We start from the raw sequence: 26098 nt of genomic DNA, 5'->3' as shown, positions 1-26098 counted from the left end.
TAGGGAGAGGGCAGTCATTGGCTGGGTGCAGTATGACCCAGTGCTCAGTTATTGGTTTATATGAGAAATACAGTTTGTAAGTGAACGTTTTTTCTTTTACGGAGGATTCCCGGCCTGACGGGCAATATTCATGAGCATGTGAAGTAACTTGTTCCTTACCCTTCTTTGTTATGTAATTTGCATTCATACTTGCATTTTAAATCTCGGCGCATGCCTAGCACCATATGTGATCTTGGACATTTTTTTTTTTTTTGCTTATGTACAATGCAGTGCAGGAGATGCTGTCCCACTCATTCAATTCTTAGTTACTCTTCTGACCCGTGTCCTCGCTGTCTAGTTACCTATAGTACTTCATACCTTTATTGAAATCTCGGTCTTAACTGTTGCTCTCCCTTGCCTGTGCCCCTTCTCATCATTATTTCTCCTTCTCCAATCACTTTCCCATTTCCTTCTGCTGACATACTTCCTTGACTACTTCTTTTCACAATTTCTATAAACATATGCTGTGTGCGCATCTGCTCTTACTTTTGGTAGTGCACTGAAACTTCTTTAGAGCCCTTCCAGTTGTTGCAATCATTTCTATGCTGCTTATCACAAGGGTGCAAGGAATCTCCCTGTGCTCATTCACTGTATATTGGAAAACCTTTGAGCAAGGCAGCTTTCCCTTTTCCAAATTACTTTTCAATAATGTGCCTAAACTTAAAAAATGGTTTCTTTCCATTGCCTCTTATCTGTGAATGTCCTTTTCGTGCTTATAGTATATGCCTTTTCAAGATGCCCTTTCTATTGCTAATAAAATAACTATACTGCTTAAATGTCACAATCTGAGCTCCACGAAGTTAGGTATACCTCCGTTCCCAAGTACCAGCCAGAGAGGTAGATAACAACTCGCTGACCGATTGAGACCACAGGTGGTGGGGACAGGAACACGGATCCCAGGTTGCTGCAAGAAAGGGATAGGGTTAGACGAGACAATACCGCCAGTACAAAAAATGTAACACTAGAAGGACTGTTGTCTCCTACCTGAGGGAAGACCAATGTGGGTTCAATACCTAGATGTCCCTCCCTGGCAGGTGGAAAGATTCAACCAGGGCCCACCTGAGGATTCTTAATTCTGAAGTACAAAGTAGTGGTGGCAGATGCTCTGGTTCATGAAAGGCCAATATCCAAAAAGTGTCAAGTTCACCAAATCCAAGGGTTTAGCAGAAACAGTCCAATAACCACGTCCAGAGGTCCAAAAACCGTGAAGAAAACACTACCAGGATTCCAAATGCAGAAGGGTAATCCAAATCAGTCCAAAATCCAAAACGGGGTCCAAAACACGAGGTAGCCGGATCGTAGCTCAGGAGAAGTAGTGGGCAACACGCCGTAAGAACAGCTGAGAAGTGTATGCCTTAAAGTGGGTGTTGCTTATATTTCGTGTTTCCTGGTCATGTGATCGCGTGGAAACGGCCCCTGATTGGCCCTGGCACACATCACGTGACCCACGCGTAAGCGTAGTTTGTAATACTAAGCGCGCACGGACCATACCCCAACCAGTCTACCAGTTAATACAGACATCCCCTGATAATGCGTGACCCAAGGATGGCACTAACCTCATATTTCAGATCCGAACCCTTAAGAACGGGAGAAGGGGGTAGAACTATACGCATTTCGGCAGGACATGGTTTAAGAAGGGAAGTATGGAAGACTGCATTGATCCGCCATGTACTAGGTACAGACACCCTATAAGCCACAGGATTGATGACTTTCGTGATACGGTGTGGGCCAACAAAGCAGGGTAGTAATTTGCGACAACCAGGTATGGGCAAATGTCTGGTAGAGAGCCATACTCTATCCCCCAGAGAGTACCCAGCCGCATCTGTACGTTTCCTATCAGCTGCCCGTTGTGTTCTTACTGAGACTCTTTGAGATGCAACAGTTTGGGTATGGACTGCTTTCATATCCCTAATGCATGAGTTGACGGCAGGCAGGTGTGTCGGTGAAGGATCCGGGAATGGGAGGACTCGAGGGTATTGTCCATATAGACAGTAAAAGGGAGAGAAACCTGTGGATGTGTGGGTTGCATTATTATAGGCAAACTCAGCCACATGCAGAATCGAATGCCAGGTATTTTGGTGTTGTAAGGAAAGACAGCAGAGATACTGCTCCTTGGATTGGTTCTGTCTGCCCGTCTGTTTCCGGATGGTATGAGGAAGAATATCGGGAATCGATGCTTAATAATCGTGTGAGTGATCTCCAGAACTGAGAACTGAACTGTGTACCTCGATCCGATATGACTGTGGGCAAGCCAAAGAAACAAAATATGTGGCGAAAGAAAAGATCTGCTAGAGTTGCTGCTGTAGGAATGCCAGTACAGGGGACAAAACAGGCCATTTTTGTGAAAGTCAACTACAACCCATAAAGTGTTGAATCCATCCACTTTAGGCATGACTGTAACGAAATCCATTGTGGTGTGCCGTGGTCGGATTGGTGGTGATAACGGTTGTAATAGGCCAGACGGGCGTGTCTTTTGGTTTTTGCATTGAGCGCACACTGAACACAAAGCCACATACGAGACCGTGTCTTTGAGCATAGATGGCCACCAGCACCAACGGCGGAGCAGGGCCAACGTGCGCGTTTGTCCCGGGTGTCCATTAATGGGGGTATCGTGGGACCACTCCGGAGCGATTGAACGTGTATCGGGTGTGGGAAGGTATAGCCTCTTCTGAATAAACGGTAAACCGTCGTGTATGGTGATATCCCATTCCTGAAGCCGTTCGGGATGTGTGGAGGCCCATTGGCGAAGCATAGCTAAGCGATCAGTAGAAGGTGTACACAACCAGATTACGTGTTTGTCTTCTAAGAGTGTGTCAGGGAAGATTGGAAGTGCCTCTCCCCAGGATACGAGAAAGAGCATCTGCCTTACCATGGGCATTACCTGGGCGATGTTTTATTACGAAGTCGTAAGCAGAGAAAAACAGATGCCACCGGACCTGCCGACTATTAGTGCACTTAAATGTGGCAAGATCCTGGAGATTACGGTGGTCTGTGTATACCCCAACCTGGTGTTTCGCCCCGAGTAAATGGTGTCTCCAGATCTGAAAAGCGTCCTTTACTGCCATTAGTTCTTTTTCAGTGACGGTATAATGGCTCTCTGCTTGTGTAAACTTCTGAGAATGGAAGGCAACTGGATGTAACAAACCAGTGGCTGGGCAGGATTGGGACAAGACGGCTCCTAATGCGTATGAAGAGGCGTCCACCTCAAGCACATATGGCAGATCTGGGTTGGGATGTTGCAGAATAGGAGCCGTGGTAAATGCCATTTTTAGGGTTAGGAAAGCCTCCTGTTGATGTGAGGACCAGATGAACGGGACATTGGGACTCTTGTTAAGGGAGCAGCGATGGCTGAAAACCCTGCGATGAAACGCCTTTAGAAGTTGGCGAACCCAAGGAATGACTGTAACTCTTTGATGGTTTTGGGGACTGGCCAATTTAGGACAGCACAGACCTTTGCAGTATTCATAGTCAGTCCTCCGGGAGTGATATGGAATCCTAAAAAAAAAATCTACTTGTACATGGAACAGGCATTTTTCAAGTTTGGCGTAGAGACTGTTGGAGTCTATTGAGGACTTCCCGCACATTTAATGTCTGCTCTTGAAGTGACTGGGAGAAAATGAGTATATCAATGAGATATACTACCACATAAGTATCCATTATATCATGGAAGCCCTCATTCTCTGAAAAGTGGCAGGGGCATTACATAACCCGAATGGCATAACAGTATATTCGAATAAGCCATAACGGATACAAAAGGCCGTTTTCCATTCATCACCCTTTCTGATATATATCAGATTGTAGGCACCTCTGAGGTACAACTTGGTGAATATTGTAGCATGGGTCAAGCGGTCAATCGCATACTGTTTTTTTTTTTATATAGTAATCTGGTTTAACCTCCTATAGTCTATGCAAGGGCGTAGATCCCCTTCCCTCTTGGGCACAAAGAATATAGGACTGGCCGCGGGGGATTGAGATGTGGTGATATGCCCCAACTGTAGTGAATGTTGAATGGGAGGTGGAAAGATTCAACCAGGACCCACCTGAGGATTCTTAATTCTGAAGTGCAAAGTAGTGGTGGCAGATGCTGTGGTTCATGAAAGGCCAATATCCAAAAAGTATCCAAGTTCACCAAATCCAAGGGTTTAGCAGAAACAGCCCAATAACCAAGTCCAGAGTTCCAAAAACTGTGAAGAAAACACTACCAGGATTCCAAATGCAGAAGGGTAATCCAAAATCCAAAACGGGGTCCAAAACACGAGGTAGTCGGATCGTAGCTCAGGAGCAGTAGTGGGCAACACGCTGTGAGAACAGCTGAGAAGCGTATGCCTTAAAGTAGGTGTTGCTTATATTTCGTGTTTCCTGGTCATGTGATCGCGTGGAAACTGCTCATGATGGCCCTGGCACACATGACGTGACCTGGCGGTAAGCGTAGTTTGTAATACTACGCGCGTGGTCACGTGAGCGGCCAGGACGTTGGAAGGTCCACCAGGACCACAAGCGCCATGGCAGCCTCCATCCATATCATTGTCCTAAGTGCCGTGATGTCGGCACTGCTGTGCGGCGTCGAGCCGCAGATGTCACACTCAGTCCTCGCGGTCCGACGCTGCGGACCCTGAAGGCATCCCGCACCTCTGCTGACGCTGGGCCGGGCCACCCATGTGACGTCTCAAGGTGGGTGGAAGTAAGGGTTGTTGCTGCTGTTGCTGTTGCATGACGATAACATTAAATTTAAAAAGCTTGGGTGCTCGATGAGTTCTCATATGTCTTATGATCAAGTCTTTAAAAAAGAGTATCTGGCATAAATCCAAAATACCTAATTAAACCTTAAGATGGAAAGTGGCTCACGTAATATTTAAAAAGTGGACACATTCTAGTGTAAAACAGTGTGCTCATACATGGTTTTTTTGGCCAAAACAAAATATATTCCTCAAAATATATGGACCCCCACCAAATGAAAACCAAGTACTTACCCACCCTACAATCCCATATATTTCAATCAAGTGCTCCCCAGCATATTACTTTAACATAACGTGCAACAAATATCCCCAAAAAGATTCTCCTAAAAAATCTCCATTTTCAATTTCTTCAACTGTTTATATGAAACTAAAACTGAGCTCCTCTACTATACTAAAAACAACACCATTATTACTGATACTTCTCAAATAAACCGTTAAAAAAGGAAGTTAGTTCAATGAGTTCTTGTTCAGGACTACTTTTTCCATGAAAGCACCACTCAGCCCCTGCTCAATTAAAGTTCTGTATTAAAAATACATTTTCTACATGTAGTATCAAAATCATTCTAATCTTTTCTCTACTACCAATGTCTGTCCAAAATCACTTTGCTACTACATGCAAAATATAATTTCACACAAACAAAACAAAAAATACACATTTTAAAAATGTCTATTCATAATCCAGAGTAATTCTATGCCTGCCCACCTATATCATCTCTAGCCCCTCATTCTTACCTCTTACAGTTCTATTTCCATATGTTTTCAACCTTTGTTCCACACTTGCATTTTTCCATGTGCCTCGCATATAAATTAAGTGTTCATTTTTGTTTTTCTTCAAATTAGTCAATAATTTCAGACTCTTTTCCTCATACCTTCAAACAAAACATCCTCTAACTAGATACACCAATAACTGTTTTTACATGCCGTCTGTCATTCCCATCATAAATATTTGTATTTTCCTGTCAAACCATAATTTCAATTCTGTCCATATGATCAACTCAAAACTGCTACTATACAGCAAACTGCATTTTATGCGCACTGTATTTCTGCATCAGATGGCTCCTTAATTCAAAACGCTTTACCAATATATTTCTATCAGTACCAATACTAAAACCAACATTTTCCTTCTATGTCATACTTGCAACACTGCTCAAGCTCTTCATATTTCTCCAAGCTTCCTACGTTTTGCTGGCATCTATAAAATAATGTCTCCTAAAGAATCTAGCCTCAATTAAAATGCATATATAATACCTTACTACTTCTTCCTAGGAGCACTTTAACCATCTAAAAACTTCAGAATTTCACGCTACTTCGTCACTTATGTGCAGCTTAGCGACTATTGCTCTTACAACTGAGCTACCTAGCTCTCACTGCCTTTTTCCATCTCCTGTTATTGCCCAAGAGATGCAAGCTGTTTATATTTTCTATTTCCTACTGCCCCTTTTGTTCTGCTGAAGGTCGTAGTTCTGGGACGTTAGCCACTTGTTTAAAGTCTGCGCGGCAAAATAAAAAAAATGTTATCTGTATCTGCCTGTCTCTCTAGCAGGCTTCCATCAATCTTGCTACTACATCTCTGTATGGCAACACACTATTATTTCTTAGTCTTTTATTTGTAGCTTACGCTAAATACTGAAAACAGTAACTGTCTGCTGCGCAGCGCTGGCTATCGGAAGTCTGTGTACATTTTCTAAAGTCTTTCGTTTCTTGCTCAAACATACATTTGTTTTATATAATATGTACACGTTTAAGCCTAGATAAAATACAGATTCTACACATTAACTTTTTACTCAGAGCTTCGAAAAAAGGTGCTTTGTCTTCTATTCCTGCAAGCAAAGCCTTTCAGGCATTGTATTTATTAAAACTGTGTTGACTGTTTGAAATATATTATCAGTCTAGGTAGTGCCATCTCTTGTTTGGCATTTGAACATCAGTCGTGTGCACTGTAGCCATAAATGCTAGCAAAATAGACAAATTACTATGAAAATTTAAAACACAGGCCATAGCTTAACGTGGAAGAACCTAATTCATTTAAACTAAACTATGAACTCTTTATAACCAGTCCTCACTGGTATATGACAAAACACAATCAAAACACTTAAAAAAAATATTTTCATAATTTTAAACTGACACACATAAATCCCCACATCTCTGTTCTCCACATAATGGTATACATTACCACAAGGCTGGCTGGCTTTCTGCTCTATGGGGCACCGGGAAATTCCCCGAAGCATAGGGTCAACTGCCTTACCATCTGTCTTCTGTGCAAATCCCCTGTGTCGGTCAGTGCAGGGGGAACGTGGGAACATGGGGTCTTTGAAGTTAAGACGGCACCTTCTCGTGCGGTCGCCAAATGTTAAAGATGAACTCTCAGCAATAATTCTCTTGCAGCTAGCCATCCTGTCAACACATGCTACTTGTGTGAGAAAGGGAGACATCCGTCTGCTCTGGGATTGAATTAATTTATTCACTCCTCTTCATCAAAAAAAGGAACATCTCACACTTACCATGGATATATAATGGATTTTATGCACTGAAAATGGATTGTGCAAACATTTATGCTAATGTGGACCTTACGTATTTAACACATTTTAATTGGTCCTTCTAAGAGGCAAACTACCATTGATCTCCCATTGGCCAAAAAACACTTCCTGTTTAGGATGACTTGCTATTTCCCAATTTTTCCTGGATGACGAGTAATTTTAAAAACTAGAAAATGGCAGGTCTGAAACCCATGACTCCTTATACAAATGAGCAAACCTAGGCAGTTTCCCAAATTTCACTTGACCATGCAATATGTTGCAATTTGTACACTGAATCAAAACAAGGTTCTGAGAATTACGCATTTGTTCCAGATTTCTTTAGCACACGATGTTCAGGACATAGATAAGCTGTCTGGCTTTCTATTAGCTAATTATTCCAGCTTGCTGTGCCAGGTTTCACTTGCAAACGGCACTGTGAAAATACTGTATATTGTCTCATTTAATGCTAAACTCCCTCATACTGGCCTCTGTTCAATTAGACCCCTATTTCTGTGTTCCCAGTTTTTTTCTAAACACTTTGTGGGATTCTGAGATTTGCAGTCATTTGAACCAAGTATCCATTTTAAAAGAATGGATAATCTTGCTAACGTACTATCCTTCATATCTAAACATATTCTAGCCTATGTGTTATGTATGTTTGTGTGTAATGTAAGCATACTGTTTATATCCTATACTACCCTAAACAGACAATCCTAATGTAAGATCCAATGCTGGAGAAGGAACGAGTTAGTTACTTACCTGTTCAGCATTGGTATCTTGCATGGATTCACATACGACCCTCCCTCCTTACCTCTCTATGGCTCCTTCTAACACAGCTATGTGCGCTCTTAAATCTGAAGATGGCCACCAGGGGTGGAGCCAAGTTGGACAAACTTCATTGGTTGGGGCTGTATGACCCAAAGGGACAGCAATGGGCTATAAAAGTGACTAGCAGTTTTTTAGGCTTTAAAGCAAAACTGCTTTAATATTAGAGGATTCCTAACCTGACTAGGAATATTCATAAGCGTGTGAATTTGTATAAGATACCAATGCTGGAGAACAGGAGTTACAGGTAAGTAACTTGTTTCTTACAAAGCCCATGCGGTACTCCTTTGAGCCAATGCATAAAGCCAGTCTTAAAAAATCTCACTTATATGACTGCTTTTCTTGGTGCGGTCACTTCAATTGCCAGGGTCAGCGAACTGCAAGCTCTTTCAGTTTAAGATCTGTTTATATTATTATTCACAAGGACAAGGTTGTGCTACGTACACATCCACGTTTCTCTCCTAAATGTATTTCAAAGCTCCATGTCAATCAATCCATCGAACTTCCTACTTTCTTTCAAAATTCAGCAGAAACAACCTCCATTCACTACGTTAGGGAGAATTCTCAGAAATGTGCTAATTCCCTCTACCTTAGAGACCCCCAGCAACTTTTAGCAGGATCTTGAGAACTTTACCTGGAGAGACCCTGCCCCCCCCCCAACTCATGTATTTTAATGTGGTTGTGGAGTCTGGCAAACTCCATAGGCATCATCTTTTACTTTGTGTCGCATAGCACTTTCAGTGCAGTGGCATAGGGAAGTCTGTCAGATTTCCCAAAGGTTTAAAAAATACTTTCTCTTGGATAAACTACTGTTTCCAAAAGCAGTAAAGTGAAATTGACTTTACTTACATTTGTCACTTTCTAGACCCAGCACACAGTATCTTACAATAGGGTGGTGGAGGGGTTGCTTAGTATCCCCTTTGTCTAGCTTCTCATGTAACATTTTTATGTTGCCCTTCCCCTCAATGAATGGCTGGTGGCAGTGGTTTACTTTTAACTACCGTGGTGTGCATTTACTGTGGGCTGCGTTCACAGCTGCAGTAAATCACCCAAGGGTGCCATTTTTGTCAAAATGGCCCCGGTCTTCTTTTTTTGCCATTTTTTTTTCTTGGAAAGGTCCTTCTTGAGATTTACTCTGCGCCAAACCAGATTTGGACCCTTTGTTCGCTTTGCCTTTGGCGGGATTCATGAGTGAAGCCCGCCTCTGGCTCCAGGGTGTCTGGTGGGGGTAGGAAGTGAGGGAGGTGCTTGAAACCCGAAACTCCCTGTGCTTGGTCTCCTAGGAGACCCAAATGCACTCTGTAGTGATTGACCGGCTGACTGTCCGGCAAGGACAGCCACCCTGCTGGGTGACTGACAGCTAGGCTGGAATGAATGGGAGAAACCTGAATAAAAGGCGAGGCTTTTGGCTTGGAAGGCAGAGTCGACCACTGGACTATGGAACCGAAGAAGAACTTGAAGAGGACGCCTGCTGCAACTCCTGGACCATTGGTTCGCCGGGTGAAGCCCTGCTGCTGTGCTGAAACTCCAAATTTGTATCGACAGAGAAACCCCTGCAAGGACGACTTCTTCCCTTGAGTTGGTGGGACCAATCCACTCCAAAGTAAGCCACCTGGACATTCCCTCAGAGCTGGTTGAATTTCCACAGAGTTGCTGCTGGAAACTGAAACACCAGGAAGAGGAACACCAGATTGTGTGCGTTGCTTTTAATTGGCCAAGAGCTCCAGGAAGATCCTCCGGACTCCAGGAAGCAGGACTCACCGAGCCGGAGCCACTTCAACAGAGTGCTGGATCCCAGATGCAGGGAAAGTCCACCTCAACAGCAAGAAACTGCAGTGTTGCTATTTGCGGCAGACGGAAGGAGCTGAAACACCGAAGTGGCACTTGTTTGAAGATTGCCGGTTGCGGTCGGTAACCGTCCCATTGCAGCGCAGCAGTCCCCAGAAGTCCTCCCTCTTGTCCCCACGACTGAGGCCCAGGAACGCCAGGATCTGCAGAACTGCACAGGAACAGAAGTCATCTGCTGTATTTTTCTTCAACCTAAAGATACTATACAGTCTAAGAGAACATACCTCTTGTCGTGTAACTGCCCTTGTTCTCTGTTTGTGAAACTTGTTGTGGTTGCTCTGTAGAGTTGCTGAACGCCTCTTTACTACACAAGCCTAAACAGCTTGTGGCCCTACTTTGAATTCTTCTATCTACAAAGACTTTTAAAACATTGTTCAAGACTTTTGCCTACCTCTGAGAAGTGATTCAGTTTCACCTGGACTTTTGCTCAAATTGACTTTGGCTTAGCCTGGCTCCCTGAATGACTCTTCTTCCCTCTGTGAATGTGTTTGGTCTTCCTTCCAGGAAAGGGTTAACTAATTTTACATTCTCTTGTTGTCATAATAACCTTTCTCTTTGACCAACTCTGAAATCTGATTCTAAATACAACAGTGATATATTAATGTCCCCAACACCCTAACTGTTAAAGTCCCCCTGAGGGTGTAGGTAGTGTCTGTGGGCCATCCCTAAAGGGTACTTACTGATTTAAAAATATTAAGAGTGTGTATTTTTGAAGTGTATTTGAGTGTTACTGTTATATTGCTCCCTTCTGAGGAAGGCTTATTCTACTAACTGACTAATGAATACATTAATAATTGTTTCTTCAAGAAACCTTGTGTGTAAGCGTTTATTTGAATATTTGTCACTGTGAATCTCTGTGTAACTCCCCTACAGCTCACATTGACCCCTCTTGAGATGAGCCTGGCTGCTCAACACGCTACCAACCTGTGTAGTACAAGCTTATACCAAAGGTTGGGTTCCTATTGCCAGGAGGTCAGGGTTGTCGTAGTGCACCCAAAGGGTACTGCATACAATCTTGCCTAACACACTAGCCACTAGGAGGGCAGTAATGTATTACCTAGACAAAACCAAACCATTGAAGAAAACTGATCAATTCTTTATTTCCCTTGCCGCAGGAACAGAAGGGGATCCTGTCTTTAATCCGCTATTTCAAAATGGATTGTCAGGTGTATCCAAATCTGTTATTCAGTGTCCAAGAGAACATTACCATTCACGCCCAGAGCACACTCAACTTGAGGTACCGGGGCTAATGTAGCTTTCATTGCAAATGTGCCTTTAGATGCTATTTGCAAGGCAGCTACTGAGTTACATTTGCACCTTCACATAGCATTACTGCTTAGATGCACATTCAGTAGGTGATTAATCGGTGGTCCAGGCAGTGCTAAGACATCTTTTTGCCAATGTACCTTCCAACAACCCTCCGCCGCCTTCAGGTACTGGTCGCTTATCTATGCAAAGTAGATCTGTCTTCGGCTGGGGCCTCCCTCTGTAACAGCCTCCCTGCCACTCTAAAACTTGAGGAGAACCATCTCCGGTTCCGGAAGCACCTCAAGACCTCCTCTTTTCTTCTGCTTTTGCTCCCCCTCTTCCCTGCTGATCTGTTCTCTCTTGGCACCGGGCACCTGGCCACCCTCTGTCCTGCGGGCCCAAGTACCTGCTCACCCTGCCACCCTCGCGCACTGCCTCCGGCCCACCCCTTGCACTGGGGTTTATATCTGTACCCATACAGCCCCCCCTTTTTTTCCTGCACTTACCAGACCTACCCTGTCTGCTACCTTAAACCTAGCAGTTGCCAAGTGCTGGCTGCACTACCACTGTTTGTTGCCTTTATTATTTATTTATTATTGATCTGTTTCTCCTTTGCTTCGCACTTTCCACTTCTCCCCACTTTCATGCACTTTTCCCCCTACCCCTCTCCCATGCACTTGCGCGTTCTCAATGTCACTGGGCCTAGTAAGATCGTTGTTTTGTTCTCCCTTGCCGCGCTCTAAAGCACTTGTGTACGATGCAATAGAAATAAAATATCAATATGATTCTAAGCAGATCCACAAGCATCAGAAGGTATACATTACTTACCATAATCCTATTTCTGATGCTTGTATCTGCTTAGATTCACATGCACCCACCTTTCCTCCCCTCCTGGAGTTGAAGGTACATGGAACTCCTACATCTTTCCTTACCTTTCTGTACTCGCGCATACACTTCCTGTTCCCTTCTGTTAGAAACAAAACCATCTGAGGGACCTCGACATGTGAAGGACCATGGGTACAGTACTTGTCACAATAGGGATAGTATTGCAAACACGCCCAGTCGACGTCTCTTTTCGAACTTCTGCACCTACCATTAGATGTCGGTCTTTGCAAAGCATGTGAATCTAAGCAGATACAAGCATCAGAAATAAGATTACGGTAAGTTTTGTATGCTAATATAATAGTCTATTTGAGCCAAGTCACACATTCCACACCACCACCTAGCAACCATCGCTGGAGGTTCACCTCCAGTTCAGAGCAACATCAGTAAGGCATTTTTGGTAAGCAAATGGGTATGCAAATGAGCATGTACTGTTCTAGTGTATTGCAACACCAGTTACTATTTGAACATGTGATTTATATATATTTATACATTTCAGTTTGTTTTCAATACATCTGTGTAGTGGATTCTTTTCAGACTAATTTTACCTATCCACCAGACTGACTGCTCTGCCGTAGCTACCAATGAAGATATAACTTTTGTTGCCTTAGGATAAATGGTTTCATACTCCTAACCATAGAACTGTGGAGAGATCTCCATAATGCACCAATTGCAGTCGTACGACCATTGAGTAACAAAACCATCATTTAACAAAACAGGCTGTTTGCCTTTTTTAATAGTTCATAAGAAACCTTGTTCTAAAACCACAAGTTTCAAGGTGTGTCAAAGGACCCCATAAAAGGACGATTCACAGAAAATAAAATGATCTTTATTAATAGCTGGCAGAGTGTCCATGTCTATGTGGACTTCACTGCCTACTAGCTCTTTAAAAATTGCTCTTTTAGCGCTCTTGATTTTCTTCTGTTTTTGCTGAATTTGGGAGCATGGTGGTGGTCCATGAGGTCCCCTTCTGCCATTAATTTGGCAGTTATTGCACATTGTAGTTTTTCTAACACTCCGTTTTCTTTTTTTCAGTTCAGTTGTGGTGGGGAACACACACGGGAATATAGCAGTCATCGACCTGCGGCAAGGTGAGCTTAAATGTCCATCTCCTGAGCAGAGTATGTTTTTATGAGAACATTTGTACCTATGGTAGATGGGTGACCTCTTGATGGGGCCCGGGAGACAGTTTACATACAGGAGGGTAGTAGCTCTAGAGAAGATTGTAAACTATGGGGGTAAACAAAGGAGCTTAGTGGCTGGAGCACAGACTGTAGGTTTGGGTAGTTTCATAGATGCCTTTTGTTACCTCCTATTGAATGTGGGCCGGGGTTTATGGACTGCTGCGTTGTGGAAGAGTGTCAGGCTAGGCAGTTTGTGCAGTGCAACTGGGACCAGAAGCTTTATTGCATAATTTCTGATATGTGGTTCCTGGATGAAATGTACCCAACTTGTTGTTCACTTTCCCAATCTCCCAGGACGGTTGTTGAAGTGCCTCAAAGGCTTTGCAGGTAGTATCCGCAGCATCCAGTGCCACCCTTCGATGCCGCTGGTGGCTTCTTGTGGCCTCGACAGGTTTCTCCGGGTCCACAATATCGAGGATAAGAAGCTGCAGCACAAGGTGAGAAAGTTGAAACTGGGGCCTGTTCTCCTACACCATCCTCTGGACACATGCCTCCTATGACATCCTCTGCAGTCGGCACATCTACGCCACCATCTGCAGACCACATGTCTTTACTTTATCATGTAAAGCCAGAGCTCCGATAGTATCCCGCACTGCTCTCATATAGCTTTGTCAGAGCTTCTACACCTTCTAAATAGCCTGTGTCTTACTTCATCCCCAGCAGGAAGAACCTAGACGCTGTCCCCATGGCCCACAACCTTGATGACTTCTTTACTCAGCAAACCTATAACTCAAACAATTTAAAATATTCGACTGCCACCACATCCAGACTGTGCTCAAGAACTGCTCCAGCTTGGTTCGTTATTCTTTCACACCAATTGACAAATTCTTGCACTTTGCTACCCGCACTCTATAATTGTGCACTCTTCTCTCCCCAGTGCCACCTCGCTAGCTGGCTGGCTGGCTGTCCACAACAGCTCCCTTCTTTAGTTTCATTCTGTCTTTCAATCCAACAAGGGGCTAGCCTGTCGACCATTTCTTGCCACTCCCCCACCTGTACCTTCCGTCCCAGCAAACTTTCTTTTCGTCATCCACCTGCGACCAATTCAGGGAGTTTGTCATCTCTCGCCTAGGGGGAACCGCCTCCTTTGGGAATAGGGAGGTGAGCCTGCTATGCTTAACCCCTGGGGGAACAGGCTAAGAGGGCTCCCTCTGGCAGGGACTTCCCCCTGGGTCAGAAAACTCCCAGAGAAGGAATTAAGGAACCATAGTCCATTCCCCCGAACCCCAGACACAAGCACCTTTATGGGATACATGGGAACTAAAATATATGGTACCCCTATGACCCTTGTACTGGCTAGCTCGGCTTCTGTTTCAAACTGTATTCAGTCTGTCTGGGAAACAGGAGGGCGACTGAAAGACTTGCCTCTGTGAGGCACATGATATAGGGAGACGATCGCAACAGAGGATCTGCAAAGCCTGCACAGTTTAAGAATGTTACGGAGCATGCAGGGGTTATGGCTCTCTGGAAAGGGAGAACTTGAGACCAGGAGTTCTGCACCACGATTTGGACTTTGCAGGTTCATCCTGGCCTCACGGATATTAATTTTAAAGGATATTTGTACCACGCACTATCACCACCGGAGTGGTCACCTGGCGCTCTGGCGGATATGAAAGAAAATGGGGGTAGGTTAGGGCGTGTTAGAAGGACAAAGTTTGGAGAGGAGCAGGGGAGCTGTGATGTACTGTTGGCAGCTTTCAGTTCGGTTAACACCGTTCGCTGAGCTTTTTGGTGTGGTATCCGGTCCGAGCCTGTCGTGTGCTGTTGTGTGAGGGTCTGTGTGGTGTGTTTATTGTTACGGTGTGGTGATATGCAGGCCGGTTGGTGGGTTTCTAGAGGTGTGATTGTGTTTAAAGTGTAAGAGGTGTGAGGTTTTTAGAAGTTTTGTAGGATTGGTTAGTAGCCTTGTCTGGAGAAAAGCACACTCCTATTGTGTGTCTGTCGGAATTTAGACAAGGTTGTCTTCCTTTAAGTGATCTAGTTTCAGCCTGTTAAGGCTGTCTCTCATCTCTGTCATTATGCTAAGTTACCTAATCTTTGCACTTCTATCTTTGTTTTTGGCCAACCACTACATCCCAGTTTGCGGTTGGTGCAAACTAGTCCTCTTGGATCGATCTACTTGCGACCTGCGCCCGTACCCTACTCACTGTGTGAGTGGGTAAGGTTGGTGGTTGTGCCTTTGTGTTAGGCTAGTTTGCTATTGTTCTGTCCTGATGGGGTTATCGCTCGTGTTCTGTTCCACCTAGCATTGTCTCTCTTGTCCTTGTCAGAGTTTCCCTAGTCTGTTCTAGGTTTTGTCTGTGTCGTCATGGGTTCTGTCAGCCTGTTCTTTTCTATTTCCTGGTTGATTGTTTCAGTCTGGTTCCGAGGTGTTGAAGAGCCAGGTTTTTTGTAGTTTTCTAAATTTTAGAATTGTATAGAAATGTTATATATCCCACTAGTCATACTTTGCAGATTCAGAGGTTGCAGAAAGGAAAGGTTTAAGGAAGGAAAAAGGTTAGACAGGTTCTCAGTATATGTCAGCACACTTAAATCTTCCAATGAAATCTAGGCAAGCTTTTCCCAGAACTAAGTCTAAAACGAGTTACCACCTATGAGGGACAGCAATATCTAAAGGGGTCTGAGGAAGGTCGGGTTCCTGTAGAGGTTCCTGATGACCTCCTTTCTGGTCAAAGAGGCTGCAGGTAGCCAGGACAGCCAAAGTCAATTTGAATCAGTGTATGGAGCTGAGACACTTCTTAGATATGTTTTGCACAAAGTTAGAGAGTTTGTAAAAAAATCACTTGTAGGGACACAAGCTGTTAAGCCTGTGAAAAGCACGTTGGAATCGACTTGAACGGTAAGCCACTGCAATTCCCAACTGCGAAAATCACAGCTACAAGACAATGAGGCAAGTACCCCACGTCTAAACAGTACCTCTGGGTTGAAGAAGAGTGAGGTGAAGAAGAGTGATCCAGCTGAATCCTGTCCTGTTGCGGCGATGCAGAACCCGTGTTCCAGAGCCTCAGTCGTCGTGACAAGAGGGAGAACGTCTGGAGGGCTCCTGCGGCGGTAGTTTGGGGGTCATTGGCAGCTGAGGGCTTTTTTCGGTTCAGCAGCACTTTGAGGTTTCAGCTCGGTGAACAGCACCGTCGTGGATCTTGGCTACCAGTTGGGCTTACTTCACTCCTTGGGTCCTGCTCTCTGGTGAGGAGACTCGAGCTCTGGCTGTCCTGCTTCTGGAGGGTCTTTAGGAGACTGCTGGAGTTTCTGGCTGGATTTCAGACTTTGCACCCCAATACAGATTTCTCGACCCCTGGAACTCGGTTCTTGCAGCAGCAAAGAAGTAGAGCCCGTCAAGGAAGATGGTCCAGTGGAGTTCGTCGCAGGGTTAGTTGGTCCCACTAACCCAAGGGAAGAAGTCATCCCTTCCGGAGCTTCTCTGTCGAATTGAAAAAGGAGTTTCAGCACAGCAGCAGGGTTTCAATGGGCAATTCAAAGGTCTCAGTACTGGTTGCATTCAGGAACTTTCCAGGCACACTGGCACCAGAGGTGGGCTTCAGGGATGAAGTCCGCCAAAGGCAAAATGAACGAAGGACTCAAACCTGGCTCAACACACAGTTACACCAATGAAAAACCTCACAAACAGAAAATGACGAAAAAAGAGCAGGCCATTTTGACAAAATGGTCACCCATGGGTGCTGTACTGCAGCTGAGGATTCAGCCTAAGGTAGAAAAGCACAATGGTAGGAAAATTAAACCGCTGCTGCCAGCCATTTAAAGTAGTGAGGGTAACATAAAAATGTTACATGAGAATCTAGAATAAGGGGCTACTAGGTAACTCCCCAGCACTCTACATAAAATGGTGTGTGCTGGACTTACAAAGAGAAAGGGTAAGTGAAGTCAATTTGACTTTACTATTCTTGGGAACTGTATTTCCCACAAGAAAAGGTATTTAAACCTTATGAGAAATCTAAAGGACCTCTCTGTGACACTGCACTGAAGGTGCTGTGTGTCACCATACAAAAAGAAGGTGCCTATGGAGTTTGTCAAACTCCAAAAAAACAGTGGAAACACATAATCCAAATCAGATCAAAACACATGAATCGGAGAGAGAAAAATGTCCCACTCAATCCAGGGTTAAAATTAAAAGTCCTAAAGTCCAGCAAAAAAGAGCTGGTGGTTTTAAGTTTAAAGGGAACTTGCACAGAAATGAGAATTCGCCCTAACACTTGGGTGCTGTGTTCCCTGACGTCACTGCCAAGCCCGAGTTGGGAGCGCCCTAGAGACCCCAAGGTGGGGAGAAAAGCTGAGGCAAGCCCCGGAGTGGGGAATGAACCGAGAGGTTCCACAGTGGGAGAAGAGTGACAAGCTTCTGAGCAGGGAGAGATCCAAGAAATGTAAGACTGAGAGAAATCGAGACAAGCCACGGAGAGCGGAAAACCCCTGCAGGCCCCAGAGTGGGACGAGAGAAAGAGACCAGACCTTATGCGGGTAGAGAAAAATTGAGACAAGCACCAGAGTGGGCAGAATATCTAGAAGTTCCAGAGTGGGGCAAAAGTGACTGAAAGGATACCAGATAGGAGAAGATAACAGAGGAACGTCTTGCCTGTAGACAGCAACCAGAGAGACCTGGTTGGTACCCAGGGAAGGCACTTCAGCAGTACACAATGTAAAGGGTCAGAAATGAGAGATGGAAACAAGGTTGTTCTATTCTCAAGTATAGACATTTCTATTAAAGAAAAATGGATTGGAAAAATGCCTCTATAAAGAGGGACTTCAGTACCTAGAAACTAAATTTAAGGAACTGTCTGTCTCAGGATGTCCGTAACTGAAAAGCTGACCTTGTATCCAAAACAACCTATCCTGACCCTCACACTTCAAACAAACACGAAGGTGCAAGGAAATGTCTTTAACTTGATAGTAAAACGTGTTCAAAACCCAAACTGTTAGAACGGCTCCAGCGAAAATGTTCCCAAAGGTAAAGACCCTTGAATCCAGAGGATGGTCCCCTTCCCCTGGATTCTTAAACAGGATGGCAAAATGTATCTTTAGCTAACAGTTCTTTGGTGTCTTTACTGGACTCACAAATTCTTGTTTAACCAACAAGTTCTGTTCAAGCAAAATGTTCTGAAACAACCTTTCTATAAGAGTCCTTGTACCTTTTACAGATTACCTGGTATACTCCCCTGCCAGGAATCTCTATACATTTTTCAACTGCCTGGTGTACTCGCCTGCCAGGAATCTTTGTATAATCTCAGCTGCCTGATATACTCCGTATTAAGTGAAAAAATAGTTTTCACTTTACCAGGAAAAAAAATGGATTTACAAAGAACGCTCTGTGACCGCACAGAGCAGTCTTTCTAAATTGAACTGTCACGCCCCTGCCGCACAGGGCCTGACTGGCACAGCGAGACCAAGAGGAGTAATTGCAGCAGTGTTGTGTTTGGAGTAAGTGTGTGTTGTGCTGGGAAGGGGGTGGGGGTGGGTAAATAAGGGTTCGGCGAGGTTAACACCCCCCCCCCCCCCCAACCAGCTGTAGAGGGTGGGGGTGGGGAATAGATCACCTTGCAGGTGTGGGCGGGGATTCCAGTATGTTATATTTCAGCATTTTAAAGCCAACACAAAAGTAGAAGAAAACAAAACTGTCTTTTTTTGTGTCTTTAAAATGCAGAAATATCACATAAAACCGGTGTTCTCGCCTGTCAGGACTTCGTATGTGTTCCACAGTTCTTAGATGTTTCACAATAGCCTATACAGTGTGCTGCTTGGTATATATTTGTGGTCATATTTTGCTCAAACTTCTCCCCCACATTGGCATCTCATGCTTCGGTATTTTGTTGGGGTCCCCCAGCTGCTTTGGTCAGCCTCGCCAATCTTCTCCAGGGTTACCGATGTTGCTTGCACCTCTGTGTTATGGCTTCTTCCTCTGCCTTCTCGGTTGGAGTGTGCAGATGCTTTGCCAGCCCCCCGGTGTGGCTCCGCGGTCAAATGCCATTTCTCCTTCTCAGCCCAAGGTGAAGTCTGCAAATGCTTTCCTAGCAACTGGTGTGGCTCCATGGTCATACGCCAGCTCTCCTACTCAGCCCAAGGTGAAGTCTGCTGCTTCGTCGAGTGACCGAACCTCCAGGAGCACTGCTACTGGCATCTCTGCGGCCCTTCTTGCTCGCACGCAGCATTCCTCTTCTGCTCCCAACAGCCCCCTCTGCTGGCTCTGTCGGTGCGCTTTGTGTTCAGGAGCCCCGGCGTGAATGGCAACATCCTTTTCAAGGGGATTGGGGTCCTCCGACGTATTCCATATCTATGACAGTAATCGCCACAGCTGTGCTGCTTTGGAAAATCTTTCTGCGTCCTACGTAGATACGCTGTCCTGGAGGGCCTCCGTCGAGCCGATGTCACCGGATGTTGTAAGTAGGACGCACGACGCCCGTAGCTTCAGTTCTGTTTTTTCCGCGAACGTGTTCGCTTCGGAGATCTCGGCGCGCCTCGGTTCTACTGAATCCTGTTCTTTCAGTTCTTCGAACCTGTTTCTTCCTTGCAATATTGTATAGTGTCTTCGGCTTCTTCCACCCCGTGGTCTGGTTTTAAGAACTGTCTGGTGTGGGGGTCCAAGATGTCGCTGACGGACACGCACAACGCTTGCCTCTGGTGCCTTGGGGAGGACCATGATACGGATGACTGTGTCGACTGCCAATCGCTCACATCGAAGGCCTTGCAGGAGCGTAAGAAGAAGCTGTCGGTCGGTAGGGTGGCCAAGCCCTGGAAGTCATGTTCCACTGGTCTTTCGACGGATGATTCGAGGGGCGACTCTCGGCATCGTCGTCGTGAGTCCGGGGGTCCTCGGTCAGGTAGTCGGTCGCCCCATTCCTCTGCCTCTTCGAGGCACTCCAGGAAGTGCCATCACAGGTCGCCTTCCCAGTCCTCATCCGAGGACTTCGCCCGTCGGCGGGTTGCTTGTCCCAACAAGCATTCCACTCCTGAGGAATGAGATTCCTTCCCAAAGGAGATGTTGGCGATTTTCCAATCGCAGGGCTCTGGTCCGTCCGCGCCGTCGAAAGACGCTGGCTGTGACCATTCTAGAGACGCTGCTCGTACGCCTTTGGGCTCGAAGCTGTCGGCGCCGCGCTCTACGTAGACGCCGATTCCGTCGATGCTCTCGATGCCTTTCGAGGCGGCTTTGTCGGAGGTACCCCGTGGCACGGTGGCACCCCCCCAGAAAGGCTCTGGCCAAGGCTAAACATGTCTTTGTTCCTTTTTCGGTACCCTCCTTCCAGCCCCTGGATTATATTTCTGAGGTGGATGAGGGGTCTGAGGAAGGTGAGGTTCCTGTAGAGCTTCCTGATGACCTCCTTTCTGGTCATAGCCAACTTGAGGACCTGCGTCAGTCGTTGCACGACGCCAGTGGTCTAGACACCTCTCCGGAGGTGGAGTTTGGTAGGCCTGAGCCTGGCATGCATGCCGCGTCCTCATACCGGTGCCTGATGTCGAGGGTCACAGATTACCTGGGGTGGTCGGCCCCCCCTGGGGATTTTCAGCAGGATGACCTGACTGATATCCTCGACCAAGGTCCACCAACTGACCCAGTGCTGCCATTCCATATGGCCTTGCAGAGAAGGGTGGCTGTGGCTTGGACTTCTCCGGAGAGTCTCCCGGCAGTGAGCAAGTCCTTGCCGAAGAAATATCACCCAGCCAGTGGCAACCCCTGCTACTTGACCACTCAACCCACTCCGGAGAGTTTGGTGGTGCAGGCGGCTACGGCCCCCGCAAAGCAGGCGCCATACCCTACCATCCCTCCTGATAGGGACGACAAACGTTTTGACCGCTGGGCGAAGGTGTTTTCTTCGGGGGGGTATGGCGCTTCAGGCTGCCAGCTCCGTTTGTGCCTTGTCTTGTTTCACGCACACTCTGTGGAACTGTATTTCCTTAGTGGCTGATCATATTCAAGGGGAGGAACGGGATGGTTTTCTTGCTATCGTGCAGGATGGCAAGGATGCCATGTGTGAATCCGTTCAGTTGGCTCTGGACATGGTTGATTGCGTCAGCCGGTCCATGGCGGCGAGCACCGTAATACACAGGTTTGCGTGGTTGAGGAAGTCTGGGTTTATCCTGATGTCCAAGCCCGGCTCCTCAACATGCCCTTTGATGGGGAACATCTTTTTGGCAGCAAGGCTGACGAGAGCCTTGAGAGGTTGCAGACTTCCAAAGCTGCAGCAAAGTCGTTGGGTGCTGCAGTTCACCAACCTCCGCCTTTTCGTCCTAAGGGACAGCAATGGAGGGGAGGTTCCTTTCGGTATTACTCGTCCTTTAGTAAATCGAGAGGAGCTGCAAGTCAAAGGGGCCACCGTAGGAGTGCCTGAGGTTGAAAACCGGGTACTCGATGGTGCCAAGGCCGCTCGGGCAGTTGCCTCTTTGCCCTCGGGCACTGCCGCAGCCGCTTCAGCTCAGTCATGAGGCCATGTCCCATGGTTCACCGGTTGGGGGAAAGCTGGCGCAGCATCTTGTAGAGTGGCGTGCCATTACTTCAGATGTGTGGGTTCTGGAGATCATAGCCCATGGCTACTGTATTCCTTTCCGGCAGAGGCGTCGCGACAATCTACCAGGGAATCTCTTTGAAGAGTCCAGATCCGCTCCTTGCGCAGGAAATGCAATCCCTGCTGGAGTAAGGCGCCATAGAACTGGTGCCTGTAGCGGAGAGGAACAAGGGATGGTATTCTCATTTTATGATTTCGAAGAAAGACAGGGGATTGAGACCCATCATGGACTTGCGCGGTTTGAACAAGCTCCTCAGGAAGGACAAGTTAAAGATGGTTCCTCTTTCTCAAGTCCTCTAGGCCCTTCAACTTCAGGACTGGTTGGTGTCACTAGACCTCAAGGACGCTTATTTTCATGTGCCGATCCATCCCAAGCACAAGAAGTACCTTAGGTTCGCGGTTGGCGACTCGCACTTTCAGTTTCGGGTCCTGCCGTTTGGATTGGACTCCGCCTCGAGGGTCTTCACCAAGCTCATGGTGGTGGTGACAGCGTATCTCAGGAAAGGAGGGATTCACGTCTACCCCTACCTGGACGATTGGTTGATCAGGGCACGCTCTCCCGAGCAAGTCCTGGATCATCTGTCCGTCACCTGCCACTCCCTTCACAAGCTGGGCGTCTTCCTCAACTTAAAGAAGTCCCACTTGACGCCAACACAGCGGCTCCAGTACATCGGAGCAGTGCTCGACAATCCCTGGGGCAGTGTTTTCCTCCCCAGATTGAGGGCTCATCACATTCAGCAGATGGTGCACAAGTTTCAACATGCCCAGAGTCTCCCAGCGTTCGAGTTCTTGAGGTTGCTCGGCCTCATGGCATCCTGAATTCTTCTGGTGCCAGAGGCCAGGTTGCGGATGAGATCTCTGCAATGGGCTCTCAAGATGCAGTGGTCAGTCCTCCGGCAGGATGTCGGACCCCGTTCAGGTGCTGCCCTCGGTCTCCCAGGACCTTCTGTGGTGGGCCATCGAAGTCAATCTGATGAGGGGGGATCCATTTTGGCTACCCTGGCAGGAGGTGACGATCGTGACGGACGCATCCCTCACGGGATGGGGAGCTCATGCCAACGAGTTGACAGTCAGCAGTCATTGGTCTCCGTCGGAGTCCAGACTCAATATCAATCTGTTGGAGCTGAGGGCTGTCAGGCTTGCCCTGCAGGCTTTTCTGCCAGCTGTGCTAGGAAAGAATGTCCAGATTCTGACGCACAACACAGTGGCCATGCACTACCTCAACACTTCCTCTGTGCAGGGAGGCGATGCAGCTCTGGTTCTGGGCCATCCAGCAGGAAATTTCTATCTCGGCAGTTCATCTGGCCGGAGACGAAAATGAGATGGCGGACGCTCTGAGCAGGCACGCGATCTCTCACGAGTGGGAGTTGGCTCAGGAGATTCTCCTGGAGATCTTCGCCCTTTGGGGGACCCCTGAAGTGGATCTCTTCGCGTCCAGAGTCAACCGGAAGGGCGAAAGGTTCTGCTTGTGAGAATTTCCTCCAAGAGGACCCTTAGGAGACGCGTTGGTGGTGGAGTGGTCCTTCCCACTGCTGTACGCGTTTCCTCAGTCCCCGTCATCCTGCAAGTGATGCGGAGGTTACGGAGGTTTGGTTCCCGGATGATCCTCATTGCTCCAGCATGGGCCCGGAGGACGTAGTACCCGGACCTTCTCGACTTGTCCATCTGCCCTCCACGTCGTCTTCCCTACCGAGACAATCTGCTCTCACGGGAGGGGGGGGTGTCGGGTTCTCCATCCACGCTTGGCTTCTGAAAGGTTGAGGTACAAGGATTGGGACCTCCCTGAAGACGTGATGGGGGTGTTGCTTTCGGCCAGACGGCTGGCAACAAAGTCCTTGTACATTTTCCGTTAGAGAAAGTTCTGCGACTGGTGCAGGGTTAAGAATGTGGATTCTTTTTCATGTAACATTCCTGTGGTTCTGTCTTTTTTGCTTTCTTTAGCCCACAAGGGCCTGCAAGTGGGTACCATTATAGGTTACCTGGCGGCGCTGTCCAGATTTAAGCGCTGCTCTGAGGAGTGTTCTTATTTTAAAATGTCTTTAACTTCTCAGTTTCTGAAAGGGCTCACTAATGTGTTCCCTCCATCACCTTTCCAGGTGCCCGGTTAGGATTTGAACCTTGTTCTCAAGTTTCTAATGGGTGCTCCATTCGAGCCTTTACATTCTTGTCCTTTGAGACTGTTAACCCTTAAAACTGTATTTTTAGTTGCGGTCACTTCCGCTCGCAGAGTGAGTGAGTTACAGGCACTTTCAGTTAAGCCACCCTTCACTGTATTTCATAAGGACAGGGTTGTCCTTAGTTCGTCCTTCCTTTTTCCCGAAAGTTGTCGGAATTTCATTTAAGCCAGGTCATTCTTCCGGCATTTTATCCTCCTCCGCATCCTGGTAAGGACGAGGAGAGGCTCCATAGGTTAGATCCTAGGAGAGCTTTAAGTTTCTACATTTCATGTATGTCGCGGGTCAGAGTGGACGATCAACTCTTTATTGGTTATGCTGGAAGGCGTTTGGGACAAGCTGTTACTAAGCAGACTTTGTCTAGATGGATTATCTTGGCAATTTCTGAATGTTACCGCTTTGCAGGTAAGGACCCTCCGGTAGGCTTACTGGCCTATTCTACTGGGGGTATGGCTGCCTCTACTGCCCTGCAGAGGGGTGTTCCTATTCGAAACATCTGTGAAGCAGCCACTTGGGCTTCGGTCCATACTTTTGTACGACACTACTTCCTAGATTCTATCCTTGGGCAGGATCTAGCCTTTGGCAAGGCGGTCCTTTACTCTGCAATTTGATTGGGCATTCTAAATTTCTAAAATTTCTATATTTTAAATTCTTTTTCCCCTCCTCCATACGTTGGTACTGCTTTGGGAGTCTGTCATAGATGTGGAATACGTCGGATGACCCAATCCTCTCGAAGAACAAGTTACTCTCTCTTACCTGGTAACGTTCTTTCGATGGGATGGTCCAACGACGTATTCCATATCGCTCCGTCCCTACCTTCCCCGCTACAGAATTTCTTATGCGATTGCAGCTTACGTTTCCGCAAGGCTTTCTGTGGTCATACTGACAGAAGATTGATGCCACACGTTCTGGGGGAAAAAAATACAACTGAGGCTACGGGCGTCGTGCGTCCTACTTATAACATCCGGTGACGTCGGCTCGACAGAGGCCCTCGAGGACAGCATATCGACGTAATAGACGCAGAAAGATTTTCCGAAGCAGCACAGCTGTAGTGATTACTGTCATAGATATGGAATACGTTGTTGGACCATCCCATCGAAAGAACGTTACCAGGTAAGAGAGTAACTTGTTCTTCTGCTGCACCTTACCCGTTCTATAGTGCAGTTGCCATTTTTAAATGTCCCACTCATTGCAGGTTTGGAAAAACGAGTCTGAATGTTGAACTTTCAGCTCCTGTCACTCTGCACAAACTCCTGTCGTCGTCCTCGGCTCAGTACCTGAGTGGTAATGGGAGTTGAAGTCCATAACTTTCGTTGACCTTTTAATTCCTGGATGGTTTTTCTCACGGTTTTCCCAAAAAGACACAACTGGATCACCACTCCTGCTCAAGATCCTTGTCCCCCTGAAGCTCCTGACTGCGCCTGCATCGCCGGACCCAGAAGCTGGTGTTTGCTGACCAGACTCACTATGCCAAACTGATCAGAGAATCATCATCCCAGGACATTGAGCAAGCACCCTAGGCCCATCTCCTTCAACTGGGAAGCTTCAGAGGCCTGTGCTGGCTCGGCTCCTGTGACTGCACTACTCAATTTGCCTTCCTCATGCTTCTTCCCTGGCTGGCTCCTCTCTGGTGCGACTCTCCAAGCAAATCGCAAACAATATTTTCCTTGTCTCCTCTTTACACCCCTAACCTCAGACGCTGAATTCCGTGCCGAAGGACTTTGTTGGTGTTGGGGACCCTGCATCACTGTGAACCGCCGACCTCGGCTGACTCACTCTTCTGCTCCTCTGGGCCGGACTCCTGAACTGGGAATCACTAAAGCAAGAATAGTCTCACTCCGCAAGGGTTTTGGTGTTTTTCATCAGTGACTTATCGCTGGATCCCTTGGTGGTCACTGAACAACGTGCACAGCAACAGTATTTGGAAACTGCTGACCGCCTGCTGCAGAATTTCTTCTTTGGTCCCGGGGTATTGCTGTTCTGATCCTCTGGCGCTGCTGACACGTCTTATGTTTCTTCATCCCAAGACGCATTCTTCACCTTCAGAGTCTCTTGAGGGCTTCCTTCCAACATAACTCCAAGAACTGCTGCTTGGGGACACTTGTGCCCAATGTTAATGTTTCCTACCAAAGACTA

General features: G+C 46.7%; 1 protein-coding gene across 1 annotated transcript in view; it reads left to right on the top strand.

The window, feature by feature from the left end:
* WDR74 (WD repeat domain 74) overlaps positions 1-26098 on the top strand; it is a 383453-nt gene that overhangs the window by 271238 nt on the left and 86117 nt on the right. The window contains exons 8-9 of the mRNA XM_069645163.1: positions 13130-13185; positions 13573-13715. Of these exons, the coding sequence (XP_069501264.1) occupies positions 13130-13185; positions 13573-13715 (199 nt within the window). The remainder of the gene's footprint in view (positions 1-13129; positions 13186-13572; positions 13716-26098) is intronic.

Source organism: Ambystoma mexicanum, chromosome 2p (genome assembly GCF_040938575.1).
Source record: "Ambystoma mexicanum isolate Mex_15411 chromosome 2p, UKY_AmexF1_1, whole genome shotgun sequence".
In the NCBI taxonomy this organism is placed as follows: Eukaryota; Metazoa; Chordata; class Amphibia; order Caudata; family Ambystomatidae; genus Ambystoma; species Ambystoma mexicanum.
This window is presented reverse-complemented; position numbering and strand designations above follow the sequence as displayed.